Raw genomic sequence first — 12,672 nt, forward strand, 5'->3', positions numbered from 1 at the left:
CTCAGCCATATTCCAGCTATATGACAGCGGTCTGTAAATAATCGAGTCTGGACCAGACAAGCCAGTGATTGACATCATGAGCATCGATCCACACAATTGTGATACGATGACATGCATCAACCAAGTCAGCAAGCCTGACCACCCGACCCCGTTAGTCGCCTCTCACGACAAGCATAGTCGCCTTTTACGGCACGCATGGGTTGCTGAAGACCTATTCTACCCCGGATCTCTACGGGTCTGTACTTTCAATGCGTGTTACTGTGTTACAATATAATACTGATTACTATTCCGTGAAACTATCCAAGTGTGTACAGTATGGGCTGTAAATAGATCTTAATTGTGCAACCCACCTTTTAAAAAAAAAAAGCTGTATCCGCCCATGTACAGGATGGTACATTGAGTGCCTGTTTCACCCAAACATAGTTGTATAACTGGATCCCAGAGTGCAATTCGGCAATGTCGGTGGCCGTTTAACGATCTTTCACATGACCACACACTATGCCCATCACAGATAGCTTTGACATCTTACAGTTAATCTACAGGGAGGTCATCCACGTGACACGTTTTGTGTCTAATCACGCTTGTTTTGTAAGAATAACTCGCTTAATAGAACATAAGACAATGTAGGCCATGTCCTGTGAGATGTGAACGGTTTTTGCCCTCCCCCAGGGCCTGTCATCTTGTAACTGTCTTCATCCATAAATGAAGTAAATAAAAACGTCAATACCGTTGTTTTTTAATTCCATTAACACACATTTGTATATCTTTTTGAACCAAAACATCCAATAAACAACATCTTTAATGTTATTGTACCTCTTTATTGGGTTAGAGGTATACACAATGATGTCTATTGTGCGTGATACTGTACATAGCCAACACCGTAATGGGTAAACATAACGTCACGATTATGTTTTATAGATATTATATTACGTTGGTGAACATGAATGTTCAAATTAAAGATTATACAATATATTTAGCACACATCCGTATGCTTATGTGATCGACATACAACCGGCAGTGCTAAATATGTGACTCATAAAGATTACTGGCACCGTCTCGCCCGCCATATTAAGTTTCTACGTTCATCCGCCGTATTATTTGTTTGTTTATTGTTTAACGCCGCACTCAGAAATATTCCAGCTATATGACGGTGGTCTGTAAATAATCGAATCTGGACCAGACCATCTAGTGATTGATATCATGAGCATCGATACACGCTATTTGAATACGATGATGTGCATCAACCAAGTCAGCGAGCCTGACCACCCGATTCCGTTAGTCGCCACTTACGACAAGCATAGTCGCCTTTTACGGCATACATGGGTTGCTGTAGACCTATCTAACCCGGATCTTCACGGGTCTCATCCGCCATGTTAAAGTACGACGCACAGGTCTGTACCTTAACCACGACCTTTACTTTTGTTTACATGATCTAACTTCAGGGTTTCTCTGAGCTGAGGTACTTTGAACCTCAGTACTTTTGTGATCTACATACCATCTGGAGCCCGGGACACAGCATGTCACAAGGACCTCTTCTGGTCAGATGTACTCACATTAGGATCGGATGTCACAGATTGCCATCTTGCCCATTGTGTGTCATCCTATTCCGACATTGTGCGACATCCTATTCCGACAGAGAGGATCATTATGTGTGCCATAACACACGTGTTTGCCTGGTAAGACCAGTGTGTTTACATGTCTCTGTGCTTTGAAAGCCTTGGACAACGTTCATTTTAACACAAGGATTTTTTTGTTCAAATGATGTTAACAGCATTGTGTCTTCTTATGAAACAAATGGTTTTCTCTGTTCTGTTATGGTCAGGATGTAGAGTTATGATATTATCCACGTATGACAAAAGTTCTTCAAGGGTCAAACCACATTGAACAGATAGACGCTTCGTCACATCAGACGGTCATTGCTGGTCGGCTCTGATGCCTGGCGGATATAGCGTATCTTGACAGGCGATCAATGCCCCCACTATCAGTCACGTGTTGGCCTGCAACGGAAACTCATCAACAGGTCGGCGTAAAACCATGGAAGCAGGTTATGCCTTTGATCGCTTCGCCTTTAGAAGTAACAGTAGGAAGGCCAGAAGCCTGAAGCCCACCAGCAGTACAAACAGCAGGCCGATGTCCAGGTAATACGATCCCTGAAAGAAACAAATAAATTGGTTCTAGTCATGACACTGAACAGATCATTTCTCTTCCTATGTCTCATAGATCATTTCCCAATCTTAAATACCGTCACTGAATTTGCATGACGCCAGCTACGTTTGATTTGATGTTTACACAAATAGGGTACATGTGTGCAGCCTCTTCTTGGTGTCCCCGCCTTGATACATCTCTCACGAACTCACACAAGATCTCACTCACGAACTCACGCAAGAACTCACGCAAAACTCTTACGGACTCATCTACGAACTCATTCAAGATCTCTTCCAAGAAGTGTTTCAAAAACTTACTAAGAACTCCCTCACGAAATCACTCAAGCACGCACTCATCAAAACCAAGAATATGTTTAGAAACTGACATGTATATGATCTCTCCTATACAATGAAACCTTGCTAGCCGGGACCCCCTTAATCAGGAAACCCCATCTAACGGATGATCACTACTGGGAACGCTTACACATATCCATAGTGGCACTGGGGCGGTCGGGTAGCCTAGGCAGTCACGCTGAACACCCGGGTTCGATTTCCGACATTTCTGGTGTTCCCCGCCATGATATTCCTGGAATACTGCTAAAAGCGGAATAAAACCATACTCACACACTCACTCACTCACTCACTCACTCCAAAGTGGTACTACTCAGCCCCAGTTACCCTCTTCTCATGATAGTCTAAAGCGGACATAATGACCAGAACAGTTTATTGGGGACTCTGGAGTAATGGGGTTTCTCTTTTCAGTGAGTATGTAAGCGTATCAAAAATACTGCGTACAAATAAACTGTGGAAGGAAATTAGGAAAGGAAAAGACTCATTAACATTACAAACAATATTTTGTCCATCGCGACAGGATTCTTTAACGTTACAAACAACGTCAATTTTAAACTCGTCATTTAAACTCGTGCCTGGGCAACTCTGTTATGGCAGATATTGTCCATCGCGAGGTCCTAGCGCGTGACACCGATCCATGTCCTGACTGTCATGGTGGACAACCTGAACAACTCATCACAACGATCACAGAACAAGAAGTGACACGAGCAATTCGGAAACTAAAACAAATTAAAGGTCCCGGATGTGATGGCTTTCCAGTCGAACTATTTAAAAATGCGTTCGATATCACTGTTCCTCTATGTGTTAAACTGTACAACGAGATAATCAGGTCGGGTGTGTTCCCTCAAAAATGGTGCAGAGCGATTATATGTAACCTTCACTAGATAGTTTAACAACTGCGGAGTAATCTCTAACTTCCGGCCATAGGGAAAATATTCACCAAATTCTTAAATGAAAGACTTTCAATATGGTCAGACGAAAACGACATCATCTCTGACAATCAGTTCAGATTTCGAACAAAACAGTAGATAGTATGTTAACGATAGATAGAATGGTGAGGAAATATTTATAAAAAGCGAAAGGAGGAAGATGCTACTGTTTTTTCATTGACTTTAGTCAAGCTACTGATTGCGTAAATCACTCCTTCCTGTGGCATCGTCTCCTGAAGTCTGGGAAGTTCTGACGGTGCTTCGTGATATGTACTCTAAACTTAAATCATTTGTAAGGAAGGAAAGTGGTCTTACGGAGTATTTCAATTGTTGTGTCGGAACACGTCAAAGATGCATGGTAAGCCGTACATTATTCACACTATTTATCAGTGAAATGGTCACCGAACTGCATCAAGCAAATTGCGGAGGAATTATTATTTCAGCAAAGAGAAAAATGTTTGTTCGTTGCTATATGCCGATGACGTCGCAAATTCAGCTGACCGTGCAGAGAGATTACAGGAACAGATCAACTGTATCAGGGATATTTGTATGAGATGGGGTATGGCTGAAAATGTCGAAAAATAAAAAAGTCACTGTTTTCACAAATGGAGGACCACTTCGGCACTATGAAAAATGGCATTACAGAGGAATTCAAGTCTCTTCATACAAGTACCTGGATTTATTCTTCACGCCAAAACTAATCTGGACAAGAGCAACAACTAACTTAGCACAACAACCAGACAAGCATGCTTTTAGCTAGACACAATCCATCATCTCTCTGGCGTTTTACTGTACATACAGCAACGATACAAAGTGTCTTCCATCTTCAACTTACAGATCAGAATTGTGGGGACTACATTACTGCGAATACGTAGAAAGGATACAGACTGAATACTTCAAACATATACTTCAGCTGCCAAACACCGCATGTAACGACGCCCTTCTAGGCGAATGTGGAAGATATAAACTGTATGTATGTCATATCATCAAATGGATAAAATACTGGACCAAACTGCTTGCTATGAACATCAATCGATTCTTTAAACAAGCCTTTCTAATGCTGTATGGACTGAATGAGGTTGGTCGTGTATCTTGGGCTACTACATCAAGAACATTATTTTCAAATACGGATTTGGATTTGTATAGACAATACAAGTTGTTGGAAATTCAACAATGTTTCTATCTCAACTTAAACAAAGAGTTCTGGACTGTGACTTTCAAGAATGCCACAGCAATATATTTCTTAAATCGAAACTCCAAGCCTATTCAATTTTTAAATACACACTTGAACCGGAACTCTCTCTCTCTCTCTCTCTCTATATATATATATATATATATATATATATATATATATATATATATATATATAACGTAAAACGTCTGCATAAACTCTCGATTAATAATACTGCATCTCTTTTAGTGTATCGCACATTAACAACACATGTGAACACATAAATATTCACGTATCGCACATTAACAACACATGTGAACACATAAATATTCACGTATCACAAATTAACAACACATGTGAACACAAAACATTCACGTATCGCACATTAACAACACATGTGAACACAAATATTCACGTATCACACATTAACAACACATGTGAACACATAAATATTCACGTATCGCACATTAACAACACGTGTGAACACATAAAAATTCACGTATCGCACATTAACAACACATGTGAACACATAAATATTCACGTTTAGCACAATACAGTTTTCAGACACTTCATCACTCACCTGGTGAAAATGAAGGTAATCTATTATGTCATGCCCATCCCGAAAACATACATCAGAAGTAGAGTTAGAAGCTTCTCCGCAAGCTGAAAATATAATTCAGGCACTGGTGGAACTGATGTAAGGAGCATCCATCTGATGTGCATTGTTGTCGGTTATACTGAGCACCACCAAACAATCGATCATTCAATTCATCATTTTCTCGATTAGCACAAAATGTGTGACGTTTGAATATTTTCCACAAAACAAACTATTCATATATTTCACCATTGCCAAGAAACTATTTATTTCGGGGTTTCTTTCTTTAAAAATAATATTCATATTCGTAATATCTTTTCCTCGAAACATTGCCTCACCTATGTAGTCGATGGTGTCCCACTGGTTAATCACGAGAACCTCATTTGCATAATTGAACCATGACAAATATTGCAGCCAAATGAAATAGACAGGTACTGCGCTGAAATACAACACAGACATCCGTCTAACTACGACTGCTGACTATGTTTTGTTAGTTAAATAATGTTTCTGAAAATTGACCTAATCGAACTGGAAATGAAAATGCATAATCTCAGATCTCCATCGTTTAGAGTATTACATGCCCCCGTATCAGAAATGTCATCTTGTCTGTATCGTGACATTGAAATGTACATCTGATGACCATCTGTGTCATTATGATAGAATAGTCTGTAAGATTTGTTTGATATATAACGATGTACTTCTGAATAAGGATGCATGTACTCGTTGTTGTGCAAACATGAAAAGTTTTCTCTTAAAAAAATATGATGTGACATTTTATGACTAATGGTTTTTTTAATTGCATATTGAATATAAATTTTAATCGTCAAAGCCAGAGTAAAATCGGCCTCGGTTATCTGTCGATACTGATTTCAATTGGCGTAAAAGGCAAAATTACATGAATGGATTACTGAGGTCACAAGGTGTTCGCGAAAAGGGTAAGCATGTCCTGCCCTACCAGTCGCAACATGCACCCTGCACCCTGCACTGACACAGATTATATTGGAATACAAATTGTGACGCCGAAACGTCATGATAGTCTTATGAGTCACGTGGTACACAAACATATAAGGATGGGGAATGAGATAAATATAAGGGAAGCGGGCAACATAATACTGGTAATAAATGACGAATGTTGAACCATCTTAAAAGAAGCTCGAATGAACATGATTGATAGAGTATCTGTGTCATTAATAGGGACAACCTTTATCAGCAAGCATCTACGTTTCCGTGCTCTTGTGAAATCAGGACAGACCTTGACACATAACACAGAAGTGCAGCAATTTAATATTACTTCACAGAGACGTTTCATATCTGCATGTCGTAACAAAATAAGTTTCAAATATGCATTTAATACAGTAGATTCCTCAACTTGAAAAGGCTAGTGGCTTAGTGTATATCTTGTCCAAAATATACGCATGCTGACATTATACCTCTTCAAGTATAATAAATGAAGCATATACTCACCTACTATTGAGAAAGAATCCCCCAAAGAGTGTGAACGCTATAAAGAGGGATGGTGCTATATTGAGGGCGACATCAATAGATCCGGACGCAGTAGAGATCAAGTAACCTTGACAACAGAAAGTACACTTTAGACACGTCTTCCATGTTTGATTGATTATGTTTGATCCGTGTACATGTGTAACATTAGGTTTTCTTAAACCTTTTCTGTCCGGTGCTGAGGTTTAAATATTGTTAAACAATTTCTTATTACCACTTTGTATGCGAAACGATAACAAAGTGAAACATGTATTATATATCTCAGTCAGAGTGTCGTGTTTAATGAGTTTAGTCTTGTGTCTGGCGTACATCATGTTGACTCGTACATCGTGTTTCGTGAAGGGTGCTTTTGTTTCGGATACAGTGTCTGGTGAACAATGACTTTCTCATGTTTGTCGCTTCGAAGTCAGGACCCCGTTCAACAAAGTGATGTCAGAGTTACGATGATCGTTAGGCTGTTACATCGCATGGGAGTCACGATCAATGTAGCTCTAAAATCGCTTTGCGGAACGTAACCCTGCCATATCGCGTACGGTGTTGTGTGTCTCATGTGTACGGTGTCTCGTATTTGGTTCCTGGTGTCTCCTAGGCGTGTCTCTTGTGTAGGCCGTCCAGTCAGTCGGGATTGTGTCTCGTTATCTAGTCCATTGGCTAGGTAAGGATAAGATATACTGAACAACAAATGTTCCTGTGACATTGAATAAGATGTAATGCAAAGTCATGTTTTTACCAAATCTGAAACAATTTCGGTTTGCAACAGAAAAAAGACTCCTGAAAGTGTTCAAATGGTTTAATTTTCCATACTGACTTCAGAAAATGCGTGATTTTATATAAAAAAACCATGAACATGCCAAAATGTCAATTTACAAATCAATAGCGTATGTGTCCACCTCTGGTTGCGATGCAAGCAACACATCTTCGTCTCATGGAATGGACCAGGCGTCGCACAAAGTCCTGTGGGATATCTGTCTATATCTGCTGAATAATGTTTCGAAGTTCCCGGAGTGTCTGTGGAACACGTGGTTGACGTCGAATGCGCCGATCCATATCATCCCACATGTGCTCGATTGGTGAGAGATCAGGGGAGTGAGCCGGCCAGGGGATGACATTCACGTTGTTTTGTTGAAGAGAATCATGAACATGTCGAGCCGTTTGAGGCCGGGCGTTGTCATGTTGAAAGGTGATGCCTGGGCCATGACGACGCAAAAACGGTAGAACAACAGGGCCAATGATCTCGTCGCAGTAGCGCTGTCTATTGAGATTTCCCTCTACCACTATCAACGGGTCCTCTGTCTTGCTGTCATTCCACCGCCATACCGCTGCCGCCCCCGGACCGATCTTCTTCCATGACACAATGATTGACGTAACGTTCACCTCGACGTCGGTACACTCGAATCCGTCCATCGCTGTGGCTGAGGTGAAAACGAGACTCGTAAGTGAATAGAACTTGCCCCCAGTGCACGGCCGTCCATCGTAGACGCTGTCTGCACCACTGTAGACGTGCTTGACGGTGGTTTCCTGTCAAAATGGGACGTCTGGCGGGTCTTCTGGCGACAATCTCTGCACATCTGAGGCGACGACGTACGGTTTGTGAAGATATTCGTCGAAGGCCAGGGATGCTTCTTGCAGTCACTGTTGGCTGGAATCGATATCGTAGGTGTGTTGTTCGAATCCAGTTGTGTGGTCGATTATTGGTTACGCGTGGCCCGCCACTCCGAGGATGGTTTCTGACTGAATTCGTCTGTTGCCAACGTTGCCATAAACACCAAATGGTGTTTCTGTGGACGTTAAATAGTCTTGCAACATCACGTTAACTCGATCCTGCTTCAAGCATACCAATGGATCACAGACGCTCATTTTCGGACAGTCGTGGCATTTCGTAATGTTGAATAATTGCGTAATTTTGTTGTTTTTCTGAGTGGTTGTTGTCAGCCGGATGCTAAACAATGCATATGGAATCCCGTCAACGCACGTGTTTTATTCCCATTCTTTGGTAGTGGAATGCATTAGGCTTGCATAAAAGTCAACTTTTGCATGGAATGCATGCTTTTCTTTAGCAGATGCGTTTTTTGTGACTTGATTCCATACATGTACTACAATATTGAAATCCAAACTTTAAAAAACCAAACCAAAAATACGATAAAATATTGGTATCACAGGAACTTTTGTTGAGTATATATGGATGAGCAACTTCTTTATTACAACCAGGAGCGACGTTTCGTTGTAGGTTCTAAGCCTGTTAGTAAGTAAGTGGGGTACAGGGTATGGTTGACAAGCATAGTTACAAGTATGAGGTGGTGTTTATACAGATGAGTTGACTGGAATGTAGTTACAATGGACTGGGGAAGCCTATTATGTACCCAAACCGGGTACACGAAACTCGAAGCACGAGACACGGTAGGTACCTACATCGGAACGTTACTTCCAAGTTGTGCATCCAACTTATCCTTCCTAAGCACTCCAACTTCTTAATGCCTCTCAAAGAAGTCAATTGTGTAGGTGTCCCTTTGTCTAGTCAACCGGCCAGGTGTCCCTTTGTCTAGTCAATCTTGTAGGTGTCTCCTGTCTAATATGTCCTCTTGGTTCGAGTTTCGTGTACCATTGTTTGTTTATCGTTCCAAGATTGTATATTCTCAGCATTTTAATTAAACAAAAGCAATTCATTCATAATTGTTTGTAATGAGAATGAATTGAGAAAGGTGTACTGTCATAGTTTCACTGAAAGGAAAGAGTCCTCACCGAAAGAAGCCGCAACATTGGCTACAAGGATCATCATCGCCACGAACACCAGGAAGCACGTCACAGAAGGGTTAAGACCTGGCGTCATAGAACATAATCAGTGAGTATGGTTTTACGATTGTTTTACTATATTCCAGCAATATCACGGTTGGGGACAGCATAAATGGACTTCTCACATTGAACCCATGTGGGGAATCAAACCCGAGCTTTCGGCGTGACGAGCGAACGCTTTAACCACTAGGCTACCCTACTGCTCCACAGTAGTGCATATTAAGTAAATACATTAACGACTGCAGTAAGGAAGGATAATATGTAAACGACCTTCGAAAAAGGTTGAACATTTCAAATATGTAATGCATTTTACTGAAACTGACAAGGTGATGAGACAGTTTCATCGACTTCTGATTGACCTCTTTCCTCGCATTATATTGAAACCTTCCTACCATCCATTAGACGAAACTAGGTACAAACCCATCATACAAGAAACTAGGTACATACCTATCATACAAGAAACTAGGTACATACCTATCATACAAAAAACTAGGTACATACCTATCATACAAGAAACTAGGTACATACCTATCATACAAGAAACTAGGTACATACCTATCATACAAGAAACTAGGTACAAACCTATCATACAAGAAACTAGTTACATACCTATCATACAAGAAACTAGGTACATACCTATCATACAAGAAACTAGGTACATACCTATCATACAAGATACATGTTACAAAGAACTAGGTACATACCTATCATCCAATACATGTTACAAAGAACTAGGTACATACCTATCATCCAATACATGTTACAAAGAACTAGGTACATACCTATCATCCAATACATGTTACAAGGAACTAGCTACATACCTATCATCCGATACATGTTACAAGGAACTAGCTACATACCTATCATCCGATACATGTTACAAGGAACTAGCTACATACCTATCATCCAATACATGTTACAAGGAACTAGCTACATACCTATCATCCAATACATGTTACAAGGAACTAGCTACATACCTATCATCCAATACATGTTACAAGGAACTAGGTACATACCTATCATCCAATACATGTTACAAGGATCTAGGTACATACCTATCATCCAATACATGTTACAAGGAACTAGCTACATACCTATCATCCAATACATGTTACAAGGAACTAGGTACATACCTATCATCCGATACATGTTACAAGGAACTAGCTACATACCTATCATCCGATACATGTTACAAGGAACTAGGTACATACCTATCATCCAATACATGTTACAAGGAACTAGCTACATACCTATCATCCAATACATGTTACAAGGAACTAGCTACATACCTATCATCCAATACATGTTACAAGGAACTAGCTACATACCTATCATCCAATACATGTTACAAGGAACTAGCTACATACCTATCATCCAATACATGTTACAAGGAACTAGCTACATACCTATCATCCAATACATGTTACAAGGATCTAGGTACATACCTATCATCCAATACATGTTACAAGGAACTAGCTACATACCTATCATCCAATACATGTTACAAGGAACTAGCTACATACCTATCATCCGATACATGTTACAAGGAACTAGCTACATACCTATCATCCAATACATGTTACAAGGAACTAGCTACATACCTATCATCCAATACATGTTACAAGGAACTAGCTACATACCTATCATCCAATACATGTTACAAGGAACTAGCTACATACCTATCATCCAATACATGTTACAAGGAACTAGCTACATACCTATCATCCGATACATGTTACAAGGAACTAGCTACATACCTATCATCCAATACATGTTACAAGGAACTAGGTACATACCCATCATCCAATACATGTTACAAGGAACTAGGTACATACCTATCATCCGATATATTTTTTAAGAACTAGGTACATACCTATCATCCAATACATGTTACAAGGAACTAGGTATATACCTATCATCCGATATATTTTTTAAGAACTAGCTACATACCTATCATCCATTAGATGTTACAAGGAACTAGGTACATACCTATCATCTATCATCCGATACATGTTACAAGGAACTAGATACATACCTATCATCCAATACATGTTACAAGGAACTAGCTACATACCTATCATCCAATACATGTTACAAGGAACTAGTCACATACCTATCATCCAATACATGTTACAAGGAACTAGGTACATACCTATCATCCGATATATTTTTTAAGAACTAGGTACATACCTATCGTCCAATACATGTTACAAGGAACTAGGTACATACCTGTCATCCGATATATTTTTTAAAAACTAGCTACATACCTATCATCTATTAGATGTTACAAGGAACTAGGTACATACCTATCATCCGATACATGTTACAAGGAACTAGCTACATACCTATCATCCGATACATGTTACAAGGAACTAGCTACATACCTATCATCCAATACCTGTTACAAGGAACTAGGTACATCCCTATCATCCAATACATGTTACAAGGAACTAGCTACATACCCATCATCCAATACATGTTACAAGGAACAAGGTACATACCCATCATCCGATATATTTTTTAAAACTAGGTACATACCTATCGACCGATATATTTTTTAAGAACTAGGTATATACCTATCGTCCATTAGATGTTACAAGGAACTAGATACATACCTATCATCCGATATATTTTTTAAGAACTAGGTACATACCTATCATCTATCATCCAATACATGTTACAAAGAACTAGCTACATACCTATCATCCATTAGATGTTACAAGGAACTAGGTTCATACCTATCATCTATCATCCAATACATGTTACAAGGAACTAGGTACATACCTATCGTCCATTAGATGTTACAAGGAACTAGGTACATACCTATCATCCAATAGCTTATACTGGCGAACAACGCTGGCAGAATGATAAGAGTTGGCAACTGAAACAGTAACGTTACTCCGTGAAATACATTTAGTTTCATCTTGAAATTCAATTATGCAATTAAAGTAAATTTAATTTAAGTGAAAAATAAATATCTATATCACTTCGTACGTGGAGGAGGAAATATTTATCTGAGTAGGTATTTTGAGACGTTTGTTTCTTATACCATATGGCTTATCCAACATTTATTTACGCCGCTTTTAGCAATATCCCAGCAAAATCACGGTGGGGAACACCAGAAATGGGCTTCACAAATTGTGCCCATGTCGGGAATCGAACCCGGGTCCATTTCAAAAGAACCTTATGTTG

At 39.7% G+C, this 12,672-nt stretch overlaps 1 protein-coding gene across 1 annotated transcript in view; it reads right to left on the bottom strand.

The window, feature by feature from the left end:
- Positions 1 to 2,045: 2,045 nt before the first annotated feature.
- The window catches only part of LOC139465100 (protein white-like), a 33,426-nt gene continuing 22,799 nt past the window's right edge, over positions 2,046 to 12,672 (bottom strand). The window contains exons 14-19 of the mRNA XM_071246792.1: positions 12,304 to 12,361; positions 9,430 to 9,507; positions 6,655 to 6,760; positions 5,529 to 5,629; positions 5,176 to 5,258; positions 2,046 to 2,150 (exon numbers count right to left, since the gene is read on the bottom strand). Coding sequence (XP_071102893.1) covers positions 2,046 to 2,150; positions 5,176 to 5,258; positions 5,529 to 5,629; positions 6,655 to 6,760; positions 9,430 to 9,507; positions 12,304 to 12,361 — 531 coding nt within the window. The remainder of the gene's footprint in view (positions 2,151 to 5,175; positions 5,259 to 5,528; positions 5,630 to 6,654; positions 6,761 to 9,429; positions 9,508 to 12,303; positions 12,362 to 12,672) is intronic.

Source organism: Haliotis cracherodii, unplaced genomic scaffold (genome assembly GCF_022045235.1).
Source record: "Haliotis cracherodii isolate W230 unplaced genomic scaffold, xgHalCrac1.p SCAF_17, whole genome shotgun sequence".
In the NCBI taxonomy this organism is placed as follows: Eukaryota; Metazoa; Mollusca; class Gastropoda; order Lepetellida; family Haliotidae; genus Haliotis; species Haliotis cracherodii.